General features: G+C 38.3%; 1 protein-coding gene across 1 annotated transcript in view; it reads left to right on the top strand.

Annotated features, from left to right (window-relative positions):
* Positions 1 to 26,449, top strand: part of LOC131675456 (long-chain-fatty-acid--CoA ligase 5) — a 688,157-nt gene that overhangs the window by 168,942 nt on the left and 492,766 nt on the right. Inside the window, exon 3 of the mRNA XM_058954441.1 lies at positions 24,236 to 24,572. Within this exon, the coding sequence (XP_058810424.1) occupies positions 24,236 to 24,572 (337 nt within the window). The remainder of the gene's footprint in view (positions 1 to 24,235; positions 24,573 to 26,449) is intronic.

The following is a 26,449-nucleotide window of genomic DNA, read 5'->3' as shown; positions in this document are numbered from 1 at the left end:
TTTATCTTCCAGTTACGAAAAAGTCTGTAGATTATTTATAATTACGAAATGTCGATCAAGACAGAAATTTATGTAATTTTCGTGGTGAAGTCATAACCATTAGATTAAACTTCAAAAGCGTATGATGGGAATTGTTTACGACTGAAAGAGTGGTAGGGTCTATACAAGCACTGAAAAATACAAACCTACCATCAGTCGTCGACTGAAATTGAAAGCCTTAACACGGCAAACTCCAGTCATCAGTCTTCACCGGAAAGGGAAAGCTTCAACAAGTCAAAGCATAAAGTTCTTAAAAAGTCTTGGGTTAAGAGTAATCCCTGGTGGAAAATAAATTACCTAATTTTTTTTGCTGCTTTCAATGAAACAATGGATAACATTCTAGAAATACAGTCACCTGTCGTCTTGGATGTATCTTTGGCTCGTTACGAGATCTAAGCTCATTAACCTTACACTAATTCATCGTTCAAAAATAGTGAGGAAATTGGTATATTAATGCAACATCAATACCTGTGTCTTTTACCATCTCACAGCTCGTTCCACATTTGTGGACGATTATGTAGCAACAATAACACATTGTTAACAAATACTAATTTTGTTAATAATGCTATTTGTCAAATAATATACATCTAAATGATAAATTTTGTAATAATGGAAAGAAGGGAAATAGTGAGAGCTCACTTAATTTTAATTTTATTCAGCAACGTTTCGTCAGCACATTTACTGACCGACAGATTGTAACTGTTGTTGTACACTGTATTGTAACGTGACTGGCTGCGAGCTATTCGTTTTAGCCTATAATAATTTGACTTTGAGAGAAATCAGCCTGAAGAGGTCAGCAAATGTGCTTACGAAACGTTGCTGAATATAATTAAAATTAAATGAATTTCCAGGTCTCACTATTTCCCTTCTTTCTATTATTATAAAATTTATCATTTAAGAAAACTATATGGGAATCAAGACAGTATATTACTTATGAAAATACATCTTCTCGACTTTCTAAAAAGCGAATGAAGTATTTCAATGAGTTTTTAGAGATGTGTGCTTGGAGTTCGAAATCAGAGGCATCATATTGCCGAAGGAACTACAGCGTATTGTTTTATTCTACACGATCGCATCATTAAGTATAATCCGATAAATGGAGATATGAAGCAACTTTTTTAGGAGGGGAAAGGTATATTAAAGAATTGACTCTTTCCTTAAGCAGCTCAGTAGTAATAGCGATCCATTTTATTGGAATACTGGTTGATTCGATAATTCTTACGCTTTGCTATTTATAGTAGTTTACAACCACGAAAGATACAAATAAAAAAAAGTAGTAGGTAAACCAGAGGGGCCTCAACTCAGAGGGGTATCAGCTCACTGAGTTGAAGCGTGTGAGTTGAGGTGTGTGCATGTTCACCTCACCCCCCCCCCTCTTGCTGATCGGCCCGTGATTCCACCCACTACGGCTGCCGACTGCAGCGACCAGCGGCGCAGTATACGCACACCCAGCCCTCGCATACTGGCAAGGTGTTGTTGTTGTTGTTGTTGTTGTCGTCGTCGTGATCGTCGACCTGCAACAAAAAATGAAAAAAACTTAGAACATACTACCGCAGATTAGAAAAAAAAAAGCGAAAAAAAAAATCATACCTGTTCTCGTAGGCGACAGGGCGTCTCTTGTATCACTGGTGAAACTAAATTCACCAAGAGCTGCTGTTGTGACGTTGTGATGTCGATGATCACGGGTGCTGCTCGAGGCGTTACCAGGTCGACGTGTGTCACGTGTCGTGATGATGGTGGTGGTGGTGGTGGTCGACGCGAGACAATTACCTGACAGACCATCTCCACGTCGTCGTCGTCATCGTCATCAGACCTGCAAAAAAAGATTTTTTAATTGAAAAAAAATCAATTCATATATCTATCTATATATATAACAATATTCAACGTACACATTCACCGTTGGAAGCAATCGCGAGCTTGGAGACGGTGGCAATTCAAGTGGCGACCGATGCCTGCTGTAATAGGAAACACATATATTTGTACTGAAATTCCCTGTATAATAAAACTGTGAGAGTAACAGTGTACTATACTGATAACGACTACGACGACGAAAACCAGACATCGTAAAAAAAAGAACGCGATCCAAAAACAAAACAAGAAATTTTAACTACGTGAGAGAAAGGGACATTAAATTTGAAATTGGAAATACTCTCTCTCTCTCTCATATACACACGTACATACATATTATATAACGAATAATACAATATTATTCAATGAAAAAAAAGAACAGAACCTCTTTTTTAATGTAAAGAACATATATGCTCTTATTATTATAAAAAATTTATGTATAAATAATACCATTATATTGATAAATTAATAAAATTTAAATATAATTGTGTTATTAATATAATGGTATTAATTATATATAAAATTTTATAATAATAAGAACACATCTATTTACATTTAAATGATTTTGTTCTTTATATTATAAAAAACAGAATGAGAGAGAGAGAGTAAAAGAGAATGAAAAAAATAGGTACTTACAATAATAATATTGTAGGTGGAGGTGTCAGTGGCATCCGAATTGTTGCCGCTTCGTGGATGTCGTCGCCGTTTCACCTCGGCGAAGTTGTTCGCGGCTGCTCGACGACTTCGTCCACCGCTGCTTCATTCACTCCGAAGACTTCATCTTCGGAAAGATTGCCGTCCTCGTCAAATGCTTCCATAGCTTGATCTAATGCGTCTTGCTACGGCCTATCGTCTGGCGCAAACAATTGCTGCAGAACCCGATCACGCACTTCACTATTGTATGCACACTGCATTTTCCTTCACCAAAGTTGATTTTCCAACCGAAAAAATCACTATGACGTAACGTTGCGAGGCGTTCGAATTTTATTCATTTTTGGAAACACTTGCCGCGCTTCGATCATTGGTTGAAGATTTGGGAGTAGGGGGGGTTTGAGACTACGCGACAACATTGGTTTTGTCGAGCGCATAAGACGATTATAATTAGTGGTGGGAGGAGTAGCTAAAGAAAATGTGATTAGTGCGGAGAAAAGACGCCAATGTGTACTAATACAGGATCGCGAACGCTCTTTTTTCTCACGCAACGGACGAAGAGTAGGTGGTGGCAAGCCGTTGGTAGTGATAAGTTGCAGTAAACGAACGATCGGCTCTTTTGTTAGCCACTTTTTTCAAGTTGACGAAGCTATACAATCCCGACAGTTAATCGATATCATCATCAGATCAGATAAATTTAAAACAGCACTTTTCAGTGTTAAATTTTCAATAAAAAACTTATATTATTTTTTTTATAAATCAGCACTTTTCAGTGCTATTCAAACGTATGCGCAGATATATCGTAGCCACAAAGGTAAGTACTAAAAACAAACGTTTCAACAAAAAACAATAACAATTTGAAATTACGAATAAATTCAACCTTGTGTTTTTCTTTATTCTTACCCCTTCATTTTCAGCGAGACGAGTAGGTAAGTATAAGGTAAGTATTTTTTAATTAGTTAAAAAATATACACTGCCCGTCAATCACTTTTGCCATGCTTACCTCAAAATTAGGCAAATTTGAAAGTTTTGTATCTCGGTCGGAAATCATCGTATCATAAAAAACCGCAGGGCATTTTAAAGGTAATTGCAAAAGCTTGTTATTTAAGACGTGCAGAGACTTAAAAATGAAAATATGTGTTTTCTACAGTAAAAAAACTGATTAAAAAAATTTCAATTTTTTTAACGTCGACTTAAATCAATGCCAATTTAGAACCAGGCTGTAGAGGGCAAATCGACCTGAGAGGTTCGGAGGGTAATGTCTTTCCCTTTAAATTGAGCTCCCGCGGGGTTCTATCCGATGTTTTTTAACCAAGTTACGGCATTTTTTGTAAAAAGCAACCTTTTTTTCCAATCCTCAATTACTTCAACTTGCGTACGTTATGGAAAAAGATGCCAAAGAGAAAAAAGTTTCATTTTGTGTCCAAGAATACGAAAATAAAGTCAAAATAAAGAAATAGAGAAAAAAATTTTTTTCGTTTTTTAGCGCATTAAAAAAATAAAGGAATTTAACTTTTTTTTACGCTTAGTTTTAGTTTATTTGTGATTTACTACGTCCCTAGACATTTTCGTATTCTTGGACACAAAATGAAACTTTTTTCTCTTTGGCATCTTTTTCCATAACGTACGCAAGTTGAAGTAATTGAGGATTGGAAAAAAAGGTCAGTTTTTTTACTGTAGAAAACACATATTTTCATTTTTAAGTCTCTGCACGTCTTAAATGGAAGCTTTTGCAATTACCTTTAAAATGCCCTGCGGTTTTTTATGATACGATGATTTCCGACCGAGATAAAAAACTTTCAAGTTTGCCTAATTTTGAGGTAAGCATGGTAAAAGTGATTGACGGGTAGTGTATACAAAATAAAAATAGTACGTTTAATTCAGATTACAAAATAATACTAAAAAATGATAAATATACTATACAGTTAGTATGCACTATCTTTAGAAAGAGCGACAATGACTCAGATGGTAGAGTACTGTCGTATAGCGGCAAAGGAGGCTAGTTTCGATTCTCCTGTATGTTTATTACCGAAAGATTATTACGAGAAAAAAATTTAATAAATAATGTTACTCATTTTTTCTTATAGAGTATTAGATGTAGAATAATTAATGTAGACAATTAATTATTTATATGTAAATTGTCAACAATTAAATTCAACAGAAAGGACAGATAATTTCTTATTAATTGAAATAATTGAAATATCGTTATTAAAAAACAACAAAAAAATGTCTTTAAAAATCAGTGCGTATATGCGACAGTTTTTAATGACGTCACTCGCATAGACCGTTGAGTCAATTCCCCACAAGTTGTATGCTTTACATACGCATACACGCACGTGCGCGCGCACGAGTACGTATAACTCATATAAATTAAATGAATTTTTTTTTATGGAATGTATGGCATGTATGGAATGAATGGAATGTATGGTACGTATGGCATGTATGGAATTTTTTTAATAGAGAATGGAGATAATTAATAATAATAATTAATTAATAATAATTAATTATTAATAATAATAATAATTAATAATAATTATTAATAATTAACAGTCAATACAGACGAATGAATGTCTTTTTATACTGAGCTTGCACTTGTTGATGCCCCACTATAATTTTTCGATCAATCACAACTGTTCACTCCCTCCATACTTTTTCTAATCAATCAGGTTATGCTAGTGTCGAAGACATCGAAAGATGGTTGACACTGGGTTCATTGGCTTTGCGCAAAGCCGATGAGCTTTCTCGCTCGCCTAGCTTGATCGTGTCTGGCAAACAGAAGCTGCATGATTAGAAGCGTTTTGCATCTGCTAAACGAATACAAGAGTACGCTGTTGGCACAGCCCCCCCATTACCACTTCATCGATTGCCGAATCTGTAGTGAGCAAGTATAACGAACAATTCATTACGAACCTCTCGTCATTTTGGATGTAGTTGGTGAAGGTCTCGAACCGGCTACTACTACTACTACTACTACTACTACTACTACTACTACTACTACTACTGCTACTACTACTACCACTGCTGCTACTACTACCACTATACCGGCTGTTGTCAAACCGGCTCAAGACTCAACAGTTCGCTGGAACGCCATCAATAGTGCGTTCAAAGGCAGAATAAAGACTGGTGTGTTAACCAATCTGAAACATCTGGATTTGAATGAGTTTTTGAGGCATGCCAAACCATTATTCCATGCTCAAATTAAGGAGACCTTGAAGAAACATAGTTCTTTAAAAGTTAATGCCGTACTGGATGCCGAGTATGCAGTCGAAAAGAATAATTGCGATGAAAAGCTCGATGTGAAGCATTTCAATACGAAGATGGCGCCGATATACCTAACCACAGACATAGACGAGTGGTTCGTCGAAAACGTTTTACAACCAATCAGTAAGAGCACGGAAGAATTTCAAGAGCAAGACTCGGGCTGGTCTCTTCGAGTTATATTAAACTTAAAGGTAAATATCAGCAAGTACAATCCTATGAGAGCTGGTTCTTACGTTGAATTACCCAAGCCTATTAAAAGAAAGAGAGCCTGTGTGAACGTGCGGAACAACGACAACGAATGCTTCAAATGGGCCATCCTTTGGAGTTACATCCAGTCGCAAGGAATGCATGCCGTGTCACTGCCTATACTGCTCATCAAGATAAATATAATTTCAAAGATCTATCATTTCCGGTACACCCGCAAGAAGTCGTGAAATTTGAAAAGCAAAACAACGTTTCAGTGAAAGTGTACTTTTTAAATTTGAATAATGGATCCTACGATGTGTTGCCGCAACATTTGACCGATGAGAAAAAAGACAGGCATGTGAATCTTCTTCTAGTGGAAAATTATTATATCGATGTAAACGAAAAGCAGCAGCAGCAGTAGCAAATGGAACGTCCCGGTATACCAAACAAACTGCACTACGTTTGGATAAAAGACTTATCTCGATTGATGTATCGACACTTGTTATTACGCAAATGTAAGTCGTACATATGCGATTGTTGCTTGCACTATATTCTAACTGAAGAGAGATTGAAAACGCACAAGGTCGACTGTAAAAATGTGAATATGTGTAAAATTGTGCTTCCCAGTGTCAAGGATAAATATTTACAATTTGAAAACTTCAAAAATGAGTGCGCGGTACCGTTCATCGTGTACGCCGATTTTGAGAGTCTCTTGAAAGCGGTATCCAACGACGAGCGGATCTATCAATGTCATAAAACGTACAGCGTTGGCTTTTTCGTCAAGTGTAGCTACGATGACTCTCTTTTGCGTTATCGAAGCTACAGACAGAAAACCCTCGATGACGTTGGTCTGGTCAAGTGGTTCGTGCACAATCTTCACGATTTGGCCAAGTATCTGCACGAGTTGTACAGAAGCCCGCAGCCTATGGAAAATTTAACGTTCCAAGAGGCATTTAGCTTTCTTCGTGCGACGGTATGTCATATATGTAATAGGCTTTTTGTCGAGAAAAGAAAAGACAGAAAAGTTCGTGATCATTGTCACTTTACGGGAAAGTATCGTGGAGCTGCTCACAGCACGTGTAACATTGCTTATCAAGAATCGCGAACTATACCCGTTTTTTTTCACAATCTCAGCGGATACGATGCGCATCTATTTATCCAGGAAATCGCGAACGAATTTCCCGGTCGAGTGAGCCTCATTCCTCAAACCAAGGAAAAATACATATCTTTTACGAAGTACGTGGAAGGTACCGATATAAAGCTGCGTTTCGTCGATTCGTTTCGATTTATGGCGTCTTCGCTCGACAAACTATCGTCGTACTTGGAAAAACACGATATTCTATAGCGACATTTTCAGCAAGATGACGAATACCCACTGCCGCAGATTGCTCTACTCAAGAGAAAAGGTGTATTTCCGTATGACTATGTGTCGTCGTTTACAAAACTCGAGGAGACGACGACGCTTCCACGAAAGCAAGATTTTTACAGCAGTCTGTACGATTCGGATATCACTGACGAGGAGTACAGTCACGCGGAGAACGTTTGGAGAACGTTCGACATTGCCGATCTCGGCAACTATTCGGATTTGTATCTCAAGACGGACGTTCTCTTGTTGGCCGAAGTTTTTGAAAATTTCAGAGCCAAGTGTCGAACGGCGTATCATTTGGATCCGGCCCACTACTATACGACGCCCGGATTGAGTTGGGACGCCATGTTGAAGTATACGGGTGTAAGGTTGGAGCTCTTGACGGATATCGACATGCTCATGTTTGTCGAGCGCGGCATTGGCGGTGGAGTTAGCCAGTGTTGCAATAGGTACACTGCCGCGAACAATCCATAAATGGGCGACGACGAAGACGACGACAACTACGATCCACAGAAAGATGACAAATATTTAATGTATTTTGACGTCAATAACCTTAATGGTTGGAGTATGACCGAGCCACTTCCACTCGGTGATTTCGAATGGTGCGACATTGACGCCGCCGCCGTCGCCGCCAACTTTTCCTTCGATATTCCCGATGACTCAGCCTTCGGCTACATACTCGAGGTGGATTTGGAGTATCCAGAAGAAATTCACGATGCGCACAGAGATATGCCATTTTGTCCGAAGCACAAAGCCGCTCCGAGATCCAAACAGAAAAAGCTCATGACGACTCTCGATAATAAGGAGCGTTACGTAATCCACTACAGAGCTCTAAAATAAGCAATAAGGCATGGCTTGCACCTCGCGAAGTTACATCGGGGTTTAAAGTTTAAGCAGAGCCCATGGCTCAAGACGTACATCGATTTGAATAGCGAGTTGCGTAAGCGAGCGGCAAAGGAATTCGAAAAAATGCTGTATAAACTGTTCAACAATGCGGTGTACGGCAAGACCATGGAAAACGAGAAGAAACACATCGACGTGAAGTTGGTGAACAAGTGGGAGGGGCGATACGGTGCCGAGGCTCTGATAGCTCGACCAAATTTCCACAGTAGCGACATTTTCGACGACGAACTGGTGGCGATTCAACTGTTGCGTACGGAAATCACCGTGAGAAAACCCATTTACATAGGTCTCGCTGTTCTCGACTTGTTCAAGACGCTTGTTTATCGATTTCACTACGATTACATGCAGGTGCCGCCGTTGGCGAGGAGCGTTGCAACTAGATCACCAATGTAGACATGTACGAGGTCATGCGTCATTATATTCACGAATTCGATACGTCGAATTTCACAGAGCCGAATTGCTTCGCGATTCCCAGAGCCAATGAGAGGGTGGTCGGCAAGATGAAGGACGAGAACGCCGAAATGCTCATGCTCGAGTTCATGGGATTCAGAAAAAAAATGTACAGCGTGAGAGTTCGGAATAGAGATGCAATAAAGAAGGCAATGGGGATCAAGAATTCGGTGCTGAATACCACGATTACGTTCGCGAACTACGTCAAATGTCTACGAGAAAATGTGATTTTGAGCCGACAGCAAAAGTCCATCAGATCGCGTCATCATCGGTTGTACAGCGAAAGACAAACAAAGATCGCGCTCAGCGCGCACAACGATAAACGCTTCTTGCTGCCCGGAACCACCGATACGCTTCCTTGGGGCCATTACGGCATTCCATTGGTGGAGAGGGAGGGGCGGATAGAGGCCTTGGGAATGATCGCAGTCGAGCCAACGGTCGCTGCTGATGCTGCCGCCGACGCCGCCACCGACGCCGCCGCCGCCGTCATCACCGTCGCCGCCGCTGTCGAGCCGCCGTCGCCGAGAAAGAGCGGAGTGGGGGACGGGTTATATCAATCGGCACCCGAGGCTTCGCAGCTCATTCTCATCGAGACAAAGTTACCAGCAACGTTGACGACGACGACGACGACGAGTAGTGAGCAGCAGCAGCAACAGCAGCAGTCTTCTGATTTCATTTTAAGTCAACTTGCTCCAAGGAAAAGAAAGTTACTGGAAGCTCGGTTTGTCGATAAAATTAGAAAAAAATAAAATTACTCGAGCTAATTGTGTCTGTGTGTGTGTGTGTTTTGTTTCAAGTCAACTGAGTTTAAATATCATTGTTTTTTCTACAGATGAATCTCGCGCAGCTGAATAATTTAGCTTGTAATCAATTCAAACCCACTATGAAGATTCGTGACTTGGACAAACAATCCAAGTATATGATCACCAGACTCAAACAAGTTGAAACAAGATACGGTGCAAAATTCGTAGCCGAAGTGAACGAGGAGTTTCAACTGTTTCTACCAAACAAGGTATCGAGTGCACTGATCGTGAATGAAAAGCTGTTCAACGATATGTCGGATTACGCTAATAAACTTAAATTATTTTTCATCCATAAGGGTAATGGTTGTATAGAATTTACAACTGCATAAATATCGTATGTATATAAATGTACGCATAACAAAAAAAAGAAGAAAATAAACTTTCTTTATATTTTTTCAAATCAAAATATGTGTATGTGTTTATTTATTAGTTCTTCAATCTACATAGTTTTCTTTTCTTCTCTCTCTCTACAATTCGGTTCTATTTATCCAACTATTGTGCGAATCATCAAATCCTAACCACTTTACGAAAACTTGATTACCACGCCTCTTAATGACCTATTCCACTAGATAGATGTCGGGATATTTGGTTTTCTGAAGTTCCTGTTCGTAGAAGCCACCTAGGATAGGCTTATTTTGATAATCTTTCAAATGATAAGTAGTTGGATTTGTTGGTGCCACGTGCACAATTGTAAATATTTCCGTTGACAAATTCGGTGTATATCCCTTTTCAAATATTTGCTTCGCTTTGCTCACTCTGACTTTGACGCCAACTTTGAACTTTGGCTATCTTCTTTCTCTTCTTCCGACGTATTGTATAAATTTTTTTAGTACTTGAGCTTGATTCGCTGCTGTAACTTGGATAGGTTTTATACCAATAGTTTTGTGTTTGCGATTATTGTAAGCAGCTGTGAGCTCCGATAGTACGTCGAACCATTTATAGTTCCCACGGAGACTAAACTTTTTCCACATAGCTTTCTTCAACGTGCGATTAAATCGTTCACATATCGAAGCTTTAAGCAAACTATTGGTAGAATACAGATTGATATTATATTTTTTCACGAGAGCTTGAAAAATCTACATTGTGGAATTCCTTGCCTCTATCCGTGTGAAGATTCTTTGGCCGTCTACCTTTCGCTAAAATAGATTTCATGGCCGCTGTCACATCGCGACCGGTTTTCCTTTTCACTGGCACAGTCCATGCATGCTTGGAAAAATTATCAATTATCGTGAGAAGCCAATTGTAGCCGCGATTTTGTCTAGAATAGGCCTGCATATCGACGAGATCGGCTTGCCACGTCTTATCGATACCTCAAACGTCGTACTTTCGTCTTGGATAATTACGTCTCGTTGGTTTGGCAACTCCTCCACCACCGCTTCCATATAATCGACTGTTTTCTAAATTTTCAACACTTGACTTCATTCGTGGTAATTCCTCTTTGATAATTGCATACAAATCCTCAAGATCACTCCTTAATCGTGCGATCACGTCTCTCGTAGATTTGATTGCCATCTGAACGATATTTTCCGCAGTTTCCCAATTTATAGCATCTTCAGCCTGCCGCGGAGAGGCAAGATTTTCCAATCTTTTATTCTCTAGATCGTAATGGTACTCGCTCGTGAGTTTGAACACAATACCGGGTGGACCGCGAAGACCGTAGACTCCTTGCTCTCTTTATTTACGTCGGAATATGTCGACGTTCATTTTGATAATGCTCGAACGATAGGTGTGCTGTTAGTATATATATATCCACCCTCGCGTAATTCTTCGATTATCGAATGAATTTCGTTGATGTGATTATTGTTACCAGCTGATTGCTTAGCCACTAACAATCGAAGATGATCAACAAGCTCATTCGGATCATCCTAGTATACGTAATCCATAGAAATATTGTTTCGCGCAATCTTGTAGATAGGCAAAGACGTACCAGTCGTCTGTAGCAGCCCCTCGCCTCCTTTTGTATTTTTTTTTTAATCAAACCAAATAACGGACCAATTATGTTATTGAATTTATTACTATTGTGCGCTCGTATAGCCTCGTTTGGATTATTTTTCTTCCTATGAATATTAGAAATCTCCAAGATTTCTTTGTAGCTCTTGAGATCATTGGAAGCAATTAAATTTTGATCAGGTTGCTTTGCAACCAGTAACTCCATTAAACCCTGTGTTTTTGGATACTTGAAACCATCGATGTCTACGTTATCTTTGTCAAAAATCACCGTCGATTTACCAAGCGTGTATGATCCATTTCGTTCTTTACGTACTCCATAAATCAAGTCCACAAAATTCGAATCACATTTATCCAATGCATTCGTGTACTTGTCGCCAGCTAAATGCTCATCCTCGCTCGGCTTGTCGGATAAACTGTTATAAAACTGTGTAGTATTGTGCGTGATAGTAGCATCGCTATCTCCGCCACTAGACTGAGCGGTTTCGTACTTGTCGACATTATCAGCCGAATTGATTTCGTATTTTAATTTTTTTTTGTTTAGAAATTTTGGCTTTTTAATAACTGTAACGAGAGTTTCGGGGGGAAGATTTTTTTTTTGTTCCTTCTCACTTATTATGACTTTAAGACGATCGACTATTGATTTGAATGTCTTATTCAAGATTTCGTCGGTATACTCTCGGTTATGCTTCAATAAGCTATATTTTCGTCTTATCGCGTCTTGCGCTTTTACGAGTTGAGAAAGCACATGTTTTTCCCTTTGATGATCAGCCATGTTAACGCTTCGACGATCATCGAGAGACTGTCTACAGCATTACTATCGTGATATATTTATAACAAAACAATCAAAGCCCTTTCGATATCTCCCACAGTTTATAGCTCTGTCTTTTTCGATCACTAAAAACCCATATTTATCATCCAACCAGCATTTTGCACAAAGTTCTTTAAATTGATTGTAAGTCATATCTGAATTCACATGATCGTCGTATATATGTTTCATATTTGCTTCGTCTTGTCGAAAAATTGCTAATAAATTGACGTTATCTCTCACGAGATGCTTAGGAATACGCGCGTACGTTTGCGAGAGATAGAAACAGTCGACGCTCCTATGTCTGCCCATACAAAAGAAAGCGCGTACATTGTCCTGATTCTTACAGGCGATGTCGTCGAATATCATAATTGAATTAGGCAATGCATGCTCGGGACCGATCACGGATTCGTGCTCCTTGAACGGAAAATACTTCACTCCGTCTATCGGCTTTAATATCTCTTCCAATAATTTATACTTTTGCTGATCGAGCGATTTCGAGTACACGTAAACATTTTCGAATCTAACGCCATTAGGGTGACTGATAAGCGCCAAAAGACTATTGGTCTTGCCATAGTTGGACGGACCACAAAAAAAAGCTCTGATGCTATTCGACAGTAAATCTCCGTGATGCTTTGGTTGCTTATCCTTCCGCACGATGACGTCAAAATTTTCTACGGGAAGTTTCACAGTTTGTTTCTTGAAATTCATACTTTGTTAACGAATACTGATTTTATTAATAATGCCATTTGTCACGTGTTTGAAGAAATTAGATATTAGCTGAATGCTATAGAAATATATAAATGTAAGAACGTTGGTCTCACAATCGTTATGAAGAACTGGTTATCTGTCACTCCAAGTCAAACCTTGATTGCCGAAATTGCCGGATGGATAAATACCTTAGAACAAGAGGACCGTAAAATAACTAATGCGAATGGTGACGTTGACATTTTGATTCCTCTGAGCTTCATACTTGGATTCGCTGAGGACTATCGTAAAGTGCTAGTGAATATGAAACATGAATTAATTCTCGTAAGATCAAGTACTGATTTAAATGCAGTTTATCAAACGAAGAAGACCGTGGCCGACGTTGAAGCTTCCGAAGAATTCAAGATGAATGTAACACGTCTCGAATGGCTTATGTCTGTAAATATTATATTTAAATATTATTGTATTCAAATCAGTGGTTACATACTTTACTTTAGAGTAGCGATCCATTTTATTGGAATGCTGGTTGATGAATGATTCGATAATAATTCTTACACTGTGCTATTTATAGTAGCTTATAACCCCGAAGTCTACAAATAAAAGAAAGTAAGCAGGTACTTGCACGTTTATTCTATAAAACCATCTTCTGTATATGAGACACGCATGCACGCACACATACACGCGCGCACATTGAACATCAAAAAAATTATTATTATTCGTTATATACCAATATAATAAATGTTGGTGTATAATATTTAATATAATTAGTATATTTATTAAAATTTATTATCATTTGTATTAGCGCTTGGGCCCTCCCCAGCAGCAGCCGCCGACGGCGCCCCCCCACATATCAATCGTGTAGCTAGTATATACCATACGGTATTGCCCGTAGTAACAGTGGCTGTAGCTCTAGCAGTAGAGCAGCGGCCTGCGGATCCGGAGGACGCGCGTTCGATCCCCCGATCCGTCCGTTTTTTTCTGATGAATTCAAAAATTTAACACACACACACGCAATAAAAAATCAAAACGCGTAACACAGAATGCGCGTGCGCGCATCGAGTATACATCAGATCACGAGGAGCGAGAGAAGGAGGAGGAGGGGGGAAGTGCAGAGAACGTACGTTGCGTCAGAACACATTAGCACACAGTGCATAGGAATCAAATTAGTAGGCTGGGAAAGGGGGTAGTGCAGAGGACGCGCGTTAGAGCACATCAGCATAGTATTGGAGAGGGGGGAGTGCGTCGAACGCACGTATAGTACAGTAGAGCAGGGGGGGGCGCAAGCCACATCAGATTAACTTAGTAGGGGAGGGGGGAGTGCGTAGAAAGCTCCGCTATAACTCAGTAGGAGGGGGAAGGTGAGTCGACAACGCACGGGCCGATCAGTAAGGGGGGGGGGGGTGAGGTGAACATGCACACACCTCAACTCACACGCTTCAACTCAGTGAGCTGATACCCCTCTGAGTTGAGGTCCCTCTGGTTTACCTACGGAAAGTAAGCAGGATTTTATGTTGCATTTTTTTTTTCATCTTTGTCTTCACAGGTACTTGCACTTTTTTTTATTAAACCATCTTCGGTAGGTGAGTTACGCACAGACACACACATGCTGAACTGTAAAGAATTCATTTTATACTAATTATAATAAATATATATATAATAGCATTACTAGTTATATATATCAACGCTTTTATGCTCTATGCCAATCGTGTAGCTAATATACTCAATAAGAACTGTCCGGGGTACTAGTGGCAGTGGCTCTAGCGGTAGAGCATCGGCCTGCATGCCAGAGGACGCGGGTTCTAATTTGTCTATTCATTTCAGCTATTCGCATCAGCTCAGTGGGCGAGTCGACAGTCCCGAAGTACTTAAGAGGAGGGGAAGTGAATTAACAATGCTGAGCTGAAGATGCACGGGCATTAGCTCAAGGAATCAGCTCAGTGATACCCCCTGAGCTGCGGCCTCTCTTGTTAAGCTACTGAAAAGTATGGAATAACATTTAAATTAAGACAAATTTCGATTCATTATAGTCAGGCAAGATGGCCGGCAAGAATCAGAGTTATCTAAAATATATATAAATTATTGGTGACTAGCACCAATAGTGGATGGAAATGAAAGAATCTGGGCTCGCTTAGGCTTGATCGGCTCGGCTCGTCTCTAACCGGGGACTCCCGTCCACCAGGTGTTGCAGCGGCGTCGTGGCTCCAATGCCAAGTCAGGGCGCTAGACTCGCACACCTAGACGCGAAATTCAAGGGATCGACAGGATAAGCGGAAGATCGAATTAAGATAAACGCGCGTGAATTACAAACGTGATATTTATTAGTGATACTCGGATAAATAATAATAAGAAATATATACAAGTGCGGCGAAGCTGAGACAGAGAGAGAAAGCAAGAAGCTAAATTAAGAGAGAGATAAGGTGCGCGACGGTACTTACAGATCCCTGCCCCGTGGAAGTCGGTTCACAGCAGGCGCTCAATTCACAAAGGTAAAGGCCACGAATAGGCAGGCGCCGGTGGCAAAAGGCCGTCACACAACACACACAACACTTTCGCTCGCTACCTCTATCCGTTGTCTCTGCAAGCTCTTTTCCCTTGATTCTCGTCGTCATTCTCGTCGACGAAGGCTTTGGTGAGTTGAAACAATGGTATCGAATTGCTAGCCGGGCACGTGCGCTTGCGTCGAAATCTACCGGCCGAATCTCTCGCGCCAAGAAACCGAGCGCCTTCCTCGCGGTCCGTGCGTTCGATAATCGAACCGTCTCTCTCTCTGTCCGACTTTCTCTCTCTTTCTCTCTCACCTACCTTACTTCAGCCCGCTAAACCTTAAGTGATACATATTATGTACATTTAATTTATAAAAGTATATCAGGAGATGGGAGAGAGAGAGACATAACGAGTAGCAGTCGCATCCGTTATAATATTATCTCATTTATTTTTATTCTATCACTTCTTCCGAAACTCTAAGTATTTCAATGTGTAATTTTTAGAATCATAATAATATATTTAATAAATAATATATTATTTGTTCTATGACATTAAATATGAAAGTTATTTTCAACTATAGTTTTCAGCATCCGTACTATTTTCAAATAATACCAGGCTCATTGATTTGCTAGATATCGGATTGTCAATATTGAATAAATACGTCCTTACTTAATTTATTTAAGACGTGTACACAAAACAAATCAGCTTTCGTGCTGTTATAAAATAGATGTCATTACTTACAAAAGTTTAGAAACAATACATAAAAAAAAAATAAAACACAATTGAGACACATAGTGAGATAAATAATAATTAGCAATGATTCAAAAAAAAATTTGATAAGAGTCGTATAGTATGAAGTAATAGAGTAGTATATAAAAAAACAAATTCGCATCTCTGTCATTATAAGGTGATTTCACTACATTCAAAAGATTAGAAGCAGTTAATTCATAAAAAAACTAAAACTCAATTAAAATATATACTGAGATATATAAATAATTTAAATAGAGATTTAATAAGACTGTATCATAACATATAAGAAGATAACTATCTAAGCAACAGCTTACTTTGTAAAATTTTATATAATTGTATTTAAATAAGATTGATAAAAAAAATAGTGTTTTTGAAAGAATAGTAATAATTATATCATGCGACTAAAAATATATAACTGTAATTTTTATGTAATTTTGCAACAGCAATTATGTAACTTTTTACTTCAATAAAAGTGTTTATTTATTAGATAATAATTCACTTTGAGCAGCACCTGTACAGAGTTCTCATCAAGTCTGCATATAATTTGAACATAAAATGTACAGATCAGAATCATCTTGACTACTAACAAGGGAACATTCCCAACCGTCCGCTTTCAATTTTGTTGCAATTGAAATATCTTATTGTTATAAAAAAATAAGAGATACGTATTTTTTTTTCGGCGAAAAAAACTGTCTAGGGGTGAAAATCACCCTCAAAAGTCACCCCTAAAAACAATTCAACAGCAGTAGCTTTGGTTGTAATGAATATTTTTTGATGAAACGAAATGGAAAAAATTTCGTACTTAAAAAATCACAAAACCGCATTGTTTTAGACTTAGGGGGTTGCAACTCCTACGACGTACAGGAGAAAAACTACATTTTTTAGTGGATTTTTCGTGTACAAAATCACAAAATTATAAATAAATTTTCATCTAGGAAAGGATAAAATAAATTAGAAGTATTTCGGTGTTTTTTCATTTTTATGTATTTCGAGGGTGAACTACCCCTAAACCCTATTAATACTATATGAATATTTGCCGATCACTAATTTTGATAATGTTCCATAAGCTATTACGTTTAAAAGTGGGTTAGACAATATTAGTCTGTAGAAAAATAAATGTAAGGGCTGAAGACCACCCTAAAACAAATACACCTAAAACACTATTACAGCAATATTTTCGGTTTGTATCAATATTTACCGACAACAAAAGATTTGAAAAATTTGTTATAAAGAAGTAAATATAAATATATAGGTTTTGTCTCTGGGGGTTGCAATCTCTACGATGTAAAGGAAAAGAATAACCTTTTTGATTGGATTTTTTGCGTAAAAAATCACGAAATTATAAAAATTAAAAAATAAATTTTCATCCAGAAAATAATAAAATAATATTGACCGACTTCGTAAGTTTTTCGTTATTCAATATTTCGAGGGTGAACCACCCCTAAACGCTACTATTGCTATATGAATAGTTACCAATCACCAATTTCACAGATTTTTCATTTGCTATGACGCTTAAAAATTAATGAGAGAATTATACTGTTGTTGTGCTAGAAAAGGAATTTGAGGTCTGGAAACCACCCTTAAAAGCAACCCCCAAAACCCTATTACAGCAATATCTTCGGTATTTATGATTATTTTTCGACAATAAAAATTTGAAAACATCTATTTAAAAGAAAAACGTAATCATACAGGTTTTATTACTGGGAGTTGCCAGCCTTACGTTGTACAGGGGTGAAACTGTATTTAGAGTATATATTTTTACCATCTGAATTCAAAAACGAATCATAAAAAAATTAAAGAAAACAATCAATCTTTTTGAAAATAATACGAATAAACCTACAGCGTTCCGGTATATCTCCTCAACACACAGTGATTAACTCCATATGCATACCCCATAATCAGCTTTCTAATTAACCCCCTGATTAGCCTCACTCGCATAGCCCATCATCGTATAATTTTTTTGAATATCAATATTGTGTGATAATGGTAATCGAAATTCACAATATCATGCAAAGTCTATTAAAAACATTCCATGTAACTGAAATAGTGGAAAATATACCAAAATTGAACGGCGCAGAGAAACAGCTATACGATTATATCGAAGATCTATTGAAAAAAAGTGTTGAAGGTAATTAATTATTCAGGCTTTGAGTATGAAACAAGTAACAATTTATGTTTCCTAGATGATGATTTTGATATCAATTAAGGATTGATTGACCATGGTTTTGAGGAAAGCTGAAGATTATACTGAGGTGCCTAATTTTATTATAACTAATACTAATTGCAACGATTGCCGAAAATCGTTTGGACTCGCGTAGGCTACTAAGCGTGGCTGAGCGCAACAGCCGCGGTCGGTTTGAGAGAGAGAGAGAGAGGGCGCGTAAGGGGCAATGACCGGAAGGGGAGAGTTATCTAGCCAGTATGACTGTGTCCTTCAGTCCGGCTACATCGCAGTTAACGAGTTAGAGGCATCAACGTGTTCTATTGTTTCTGAGTGAGATCCAGGGAGTTGAGTACATTGTTAGTGAGTGTGGAGGTGGGTGTGCACACTGCGCAACGTGTGCATCAACAACTGTCAACAACAAACGGTGCGGTGGAACGAGTACACACACTGCACAACGTGTGTGGCTCCGACACCGGTAATAACAGTTACGAGTGAAGTGCCGGAGCGTTGTAAAGCAGGCGTACTAGCGCCCCTGGCGGAGAGATCGCGAACCCAGGTTAGATCGGTAAGAGAACTCGGTGCAGGCGCACACTGGGACAAGGTGAGCAAGTGGGCTAGGAGCACACAGTTGACAGCGCACCGCCTGGCCGTATTGAGGATTATTATTACCCGAGGTTTGCGGCTAGGTGGCAGCCTGTTACATAATATATAATAACTAATAACTAATACTAATAATAATTCAATGATGGATACAAAAGAAAAGCTATTGAATACTAGGAAAGTGACAAAAAAAAAGTTGTCTATAAGTTCCGTTCAAAGTAAGTATAAATTAGTCACGTTAGAACGTCAGTTAAGAATATGGAAACAGCAAATTTCCGCAGGCGGAAATAGAAGAGATAATTTGTTTAAAATTTCAAAGTATACTCTACAAAAAATTAAAGATGTATTAAACCGGAAGTTAACAGTTTATGATTTAGATCTTAAAAGATGAGCTTTAGAAAAGAAGCATGAAATGAATGTGCCTTGGATTAAAGCATCACCAAAGTGGATATTGTTATTTAAAAGAAAACATAAAATTGTATCACGTGTGGCGGGGAATTTCGAGGGTTTTAACCGCGTTATCGAATTTCTTCCGCCACAAGGCCTGATCGGCTCTTTACCCCCGGATATTTAGGGCGCCAGACCGCCGTTTGACTAGGACGATCGTCGGGGATAGAGACTAAAGGTCGTCGCGTATCCCGGTTTGCTTTTACGGCGACAGCGCATGGTGGGCAAACGGGTGAGTACTCGCGATCTCTTCTGCTTCAGGCCTCGGTGTCCAACAATTCGATTCCTCTTTGTCTCCTCGCTTATGATATGCCGGCAGCTCAGATGATGACTCCTTATTTCAGGTCGGAAGTCCGTTCGAATTCGCGTGTATGTCACCTATCATGGGAACCGAAAATATAACCAGCGTTACCCTATTATAACCGCTCGCGGCTGAAAATAATCAGCATGTAAATAAGGCAGGATGACAAAAGTAAAATTTATATAAAGAATAATTGATCACTTTTATTGACTTATTTTATAATGCATAAGCAGGTGGTCGGATTAATTAGGATCAGTATGATTCTGTATAATTATATGAAATATCAAGGACACGAAATAATCGAAACTAGCATTCTTCCGGTCGGTCTTTAATTGACAAAAATGGCGGAAGAGTCAGCGCAAATAATTAATTCACGAGTTTCAATTCGTCCACTTTCAATATTCGCAATAAATTACTATGTTGGCGAAAGGTCAGCGCGAATCCTTTAAATTACGGGTTTTAATTCGTCTACTCCCAATATTTGCAATAAATTACTATTTCGGTGAAAGGTCAGCGAGAAAAATCTAACCACTGGTTTCCTTTGTCTGATCTTAACACTCACGTTCGATTCTGTGCAATGGTGGACAGGTCAGCGCGACTAATAGGATCAATGATTTATTCAACTAAGCCTACATCCGCAATAACTAATATTTTGGTGAAAGGTCAGCGCGAATTAACTAATCACTGTCTTTCTTTCGTCTGATCCTAACACTCGCAGTAGCTAATAATTTGGAGTTAATCTTGATGAAAGGTCAGCACGAATAACTAAATCTTGACTTTTAATTCGCATACTCCCAATATCCGCGATAAATTTCTATTAGCGAAAGGTCACCGCGAATCAACTAATCACTGGTTTTCTCCGTCCGATCTTAACACTCACGTTCGATTCTACGAAATGGCGGAAAGGTCAGCGCGAATTAGTAGGCACCGGTATCGACGGATCCACGCGTCGCGACAACCTATTACACCGACAATTCCACTCCCGCATTCCGCGATTAATACTAATGAGTGGCACTTTGACTACTTACGGTTTTCCTTGCTGATATTCGGCGAACGAAATTGACGTGAGAAAAACAGTGGTTAGCGCAATTAATCCTGCGAGACAAAAGTATCGGACACCAGCTCTCCTTCTGGCTCGAAAAACAACGGCAAAATGGACGAGAATCGGCTTTTTGCGGTCCAAGATCGCTTTTCTTCTCCTCTTTCCGAGAAGAAATGTTATTATTGGTAGGTATGCTAATTCGGATATCGGTAGCGCCCTCCGAATATTTTATCATTGGTCCGTATGTAAATTAGAAGAATACAGCGCCCTCCTTAACTCTCCTACTTTCGTCGTTATTTACCCTCTCTCACCCCCACTAAGATAGCTATCATTAATTGATGAGAAAGATCTACCTCTACTCTTATCTATTTATCTATCCGGATGGAAATCAAATTTTATTCTAATTCGCTTATTGGTCGTGACGTCACCAGCGAATTTCGTCAGAGGTTCTAATTCTGCCGGTTAATTTCTTGATTAAATTTAACGGGTATTTGTCGCTCGCTATTATAATACGGGGTGTGTGGTTGCATGCGAATTTTTATAATTCGGTATTTCTTTCATGTTCATTTTCTAATTATAATTTTAATTCGTTATGATTAAATAAATAATGTACGTCGTCTCAATTGTAGCGCCCCCATCTTCGCATTTACATATAATTTTATTCATTATTTCATATAATCTGTCTCGCTCGCTCTTGTTTAGTCCCGTGTCGGTCAAGTGACGTGTTCCTGGGTGTATATGTGTGGTTACCGTTGTGAGTGTGTGTGGCGCTGAGGATGTCGCCGATGGTGTTCGGCAGCCCGACACAGCTGATTTCCGGCTGCCACTTCATTGGCGAATTTCTGCTCTGTGAGTGTTGGTGTTGGTGCCTAGGAGTGTAGCGGATCTTTTTTTCTTTTGAGTGTCCGTCGGATCGCGTTCGTCGAGCTTATTTCGTCAATATCTCAAGTTATGGTATTCGGGCATGAAAAGGGTTAATTGTTTGTTTTAGTGCGCGCTTGTTTACATTTTATGCAACTGGTTACGGGGCGGCAAGGGACGGGAATGGCTTTCCTGAGGTGTTGCAGATAATGCAACAATCAGAAAAAGCCTTGTAATGTACCGCATTACACACGTAAAATAACGAAATATAACAAAAGTATTTATTGATAATGAGCCTGATCTACAGCTGAACTGTCAAAATTTTATTAATGAAGTGAAATCTGAACTATTTTAGAAAAAGAGCAGGTAATGTATATAATTCTGATCAAAGTGAGCTTAATTTAGAAATGCATAGTGGCAGGACATTAAATGACAATGGGATAAAGACAATTGAAACGCTTGTACAATCAATATCACCTACTACACTTAGTTATACTATACAACCGATAATATCTGCAGAAGGTATGTTGCTCTCGCCGCTTTTTATGGTTTTAAAAGAGCCAAAGGGCGAATTCGGGCCTACTGTTGTAAAAAAATTATTCCAATCACCTACTATATATTTGCAAGCAAGTGTATCAGGAAAACTGTCAAAATATGGTTAGGAAATGTCTTTTTTTCTAATTGTGGAAAAACTGTAGTTTTGTTACTAGACTCATGGAATGGGCAATGTAAACGCACTATACGAGAAGTTATACCTCAAGATAAAAATTTTCGATTGATGACATTCCCTAAGTGTACCACAGGCAAAATTCTATCGTTGGATGTATTTGGTTTTCGAATTTGTAAAAACTTCGTGCGGAAAATATCAGATGCTATCATTTTATTCGGATCAGACATAAATTTACACGAAAGAAATAAATTATTAAATCACAATCTATTACACATAATCAATTATCTTCACCTAAATTCAAAAGCGTACTGAAATATGCTTGGTACAAAAGTGGGTACTTGGATAAAAAACGTGATTCGTTCGACAATCCTGTTCAACATTGCTTCGAAATTTCAAAACAGCTTATCTGCGAGATTTGTGAGAAAATAGCAATTATAAAATGTGCATGGTTCAAGATACTACTATGCCTGCGGCATTTGTTTATAGAGTATCGTTATTGCTCACAATATCAACAGTGACAAGAAGACGGATCTTATATACAATACAATCATTAACTTTAAAAATTTGATTGAATTTCAAGAAGAATATGATGATACCATCAAACGTATTAATATTGTATTAATAAAATAAATAAACATACATCACTTGTCCTGAATCAACTTGTATATAGGTGAATTTGTCTGCGGGTTACTCTGTCTACGGAAATATTTGTCAAATGGTTGACCAATCTGGGGATAAACCCGTCCGATAACCAATCATTAGATTAAGCCATCTGGCGGTCAAACTGTCTTCGGGATGAACAGGAGGCTTACGTTTATGAGGGTTAATTTGACCAGTGGAGTTATTCAAGGGGTATGCAAGTGGGATTGATAAGGGGATGAGGTTGATTAGGGGTCATGCATATGGATTTAATCACTGGGTGTTTAAGAGATATACCGGAACGCTTTAGGTTTATTCGTATTATTTTTCACAAGATAGATCGTTTTTTTAATTTTTTTATGATCCGCTTTTGAATTTGAACGGTAAAACGTAGGGCTGGCAACCCCCAGTGACAATACCTGGTTACGTTTCTCTCTTATATAGATTACTAACATTATAATTCTCTCATCAATATTTCAGCATCATAGCAAATAAAAATCAGTGAAATTAGTGATTGGCAATTATTCATACAGCAATAGTAGGGTTTAGGGGTAGTTCACCCTCGAAATACATAAAATTAAAAAAATGAAGAAACTCTTCAGTTTTATTTTATCATTTCCTAGATGAAAATTTATTTTTCAATTTTTTTATGATAATTTTGTGATTTTGTACACGAAAAATCCACTAAAAAATGTAGTTTTTCTCCTGTACATCGTAGAACTTGCAACCCCCTGAGTCTAAAATAATGCGGTTTTTTAATTTTTTAAGTAAGAAACTTTTTCCATTTTGTTTCATCAAAAAAGATTCATGACAACCAAAGCTACCGCTGTTTAACTGTTTTTCGGGGTTGGGTTGGGTTTTCACCTCCTAGACAGCTTTTTCGGATGATAAACAAATACGAGTCTCTTAGTTTTTTTATAAATTATAACATACCTCAATTACAACAAAATTGAAGGCGGACGGCTGGGAATGTTCCCTTGTAAGTTATAATACGATGACTATTAATATGGTGAAATATGAAATTATTGTTACATTTATACTTAATATAGAGAGGTTCATTTACTATTCATAAAAATACATTGCTAATAAAATTACACTCAGATTTTAAGCCTGCATTTGATGACTGCAAGGTCTTTCCAAAGTTGGTTTACTACAGACTTATTACTTAATATAATTCTTTTTGAAACTGAAATGTAACTGTACACTTATCGATGACATTGATAATTTTTACTCTAAAGTTTAACCTGTAGAATATACACGGATAAATCGGACTATTAATTCTATATATTTTTATATTTTTATTACAGACAATGGACCATGTCTTGGATGGCGTATTGGAACGGGAAAATTATACCAATGGTTGAATTATAATGAAACTCTCCTTAGAGCTAGAAATTTTGGAGCAGGGTTAATTTCAGTCGGTCTTCAGCCGTGTGCACAAACCATTGTAGGTCTTTATAGCCAAAATTGTTTAGAATGGATTCTTACTGAACAAGCTTGTTATACTTACTCCTTAGTAGTGGTTCCATTGTATGATACGTTGGGTCAAGATTCGTGTTCTTACATTATTAATCAAGCAGATATAGCAGTTGTGATATGTTATGATGATAAGAAATGTAACTTATTACTAGATAAAGCTCCACGGTACGTATAGTACTTCAAAATATATGATACATATATGTAAAGACAATTTGGTTAATAATAAGCCTTGAGTACAAATTAGATACAAAAAGGTCTTAAATATTGCTTTATAATCATTGTCTATTCTAGAGTGATCTAGAAAACGTCCTGAAATGAATTTTTTTAACAACAAAATAAATTTTTAATTACACAGGCCAACAAAATTTGACAAAGGTTCAAAACCAGAGACCAGACATAATATTGTTATGTATTCTCCTCTGATTTCGAACGAAATACGTTGCTAAGCGATTTTGTTAGTTTGTTTTGTTCGCTTTGTTTTTTCAGAGTATGTTTTGCATTGAGACGATAAACATATAATTGTGGTTATTTTAAATAAATACGTTCTCGTTCTTTTTATAACAAAGTTATTATTATTATTTTGTGTGAGTGTGCGTGTGACTGTAACATTTTTGGGGGCTCAGCCGGGATATTTCGAGATGTCAGGAAAAACGCCGTGCACACCAACGCATGAACCATTCCAAACATAGACAAGAGCACAGATTGCCGCGGACGAACAATCCGCTGCAGTTACTATTACCAGTGCCGAGATTGTTGCTATGGCCGACGTTGTGCTTGTTAACAATGACACCGCTGCTCCTATTGAACATTGACCGGAAAAACAAATAAGACCTACTAAAAATACAGGTACTGTTGCTCGCACTAATACTAAAACTGCTCATGTCGATTCAGGGGACGACTCGACGGCTGACGGCTCGCGCTCAGGAAGCAATGTCCGGGTAGTGATTGCGGACGTTTTGCCAACGCCGCCAATGGTCGCAGATGCCTCGGGTGCACTGACCGATGAGGTGACAGAACCCGTCCTTGCGCCTACAGTGACCGATATTCCGTTGCCACAAGCTACTCTCCAGGAAGCGCTGTTAGCACTTAATGATGCAAGGGTTGAACTCGATAAGTACCGAAGAGAACTGGAGGTTATACAAACCGAACGAAAGGCCGAGCGAACATATAGTAGACAATTGGAAGAAAGATTACAACATCGCAGCGTCGAAGAACAGAACGCTACGATGGAGCTTCGTCTACGGGATGCCACTGTTGTCGATCATCATCGAACCATTGAAAATCTACAGTCACAACAATATCTTCTTGAACAACAACTGACCCAGTTCCGTCAACAACTAAACCAGATGAGCTCCTCTTCCTACCTTACTACACAAATTACACCAACAACAAATACAGCGAATACAAGTAACACGTGTACACAACAGATAGGGTTAGATAATAGAACAAATAGGCAGGTAAATACACCTATTGTAAACTCAACCAGACTAATTGAAGAAGGGTTAGGCTATAACTTCAAACCTGACACTTATGATGGCACAACTCCTCTATGTGCATACTTAAATCAATTTAATTTAATTGCAAGAGCTAACGGGTGGAATGATGAAAAGAAAATTATAGCATTAGCAGCTTCGTTACGTGATAAGGCAAAAGGTGTATTGAGTAGCTTTACCGATATGGAAGTTTTGAATTTGAAATCATTATTAGAGAAACTAGAAGCACGATTCGGTGAACATTTAGAATCAAATAGTTATTCCTTGTTTCAAAATAGAAGACAGAAAATAGGCGAAGATCTTCCAACATTAGCTGCTGATATCGAAAAACCGGCATCGTTAGCTTATCCTGAATGTTCATTAGAGATTCGCGACAAAATTGCTTGTGCTCAATTTATTATAGGTATCTATCATAATGGGGTTAGGGAAGTTCTTCAATTAGAGCGTATCACTTCTTTGAAAATAGCTTTAGCTCGCGCTCTAGAAGTAAAATCGATCAAAGAAAGAAACAAGATTCCCGTCTTTCGAAATGCGCGAAATTTCCAAAAT

Source organism: Phymastichus coffea, unplaced genomic scaffold (genome assembly GCF_024137745.1).
Source record: "Phymastichus coffea isolate CEN01 unplaced genomic scaffold, Cenicafe_Pcof_1.1 PCOF00022, whole genome shotgun sequence".
NCBI lineage: Eukaryota > Metazoa > Arthropoda > Insecta > Hymenoptera > Eulophidae > Phymastichus > Phymastichus coffea.
This window is presented reverse-complemented; position numbering and strand designations above follow the sequence as displayed.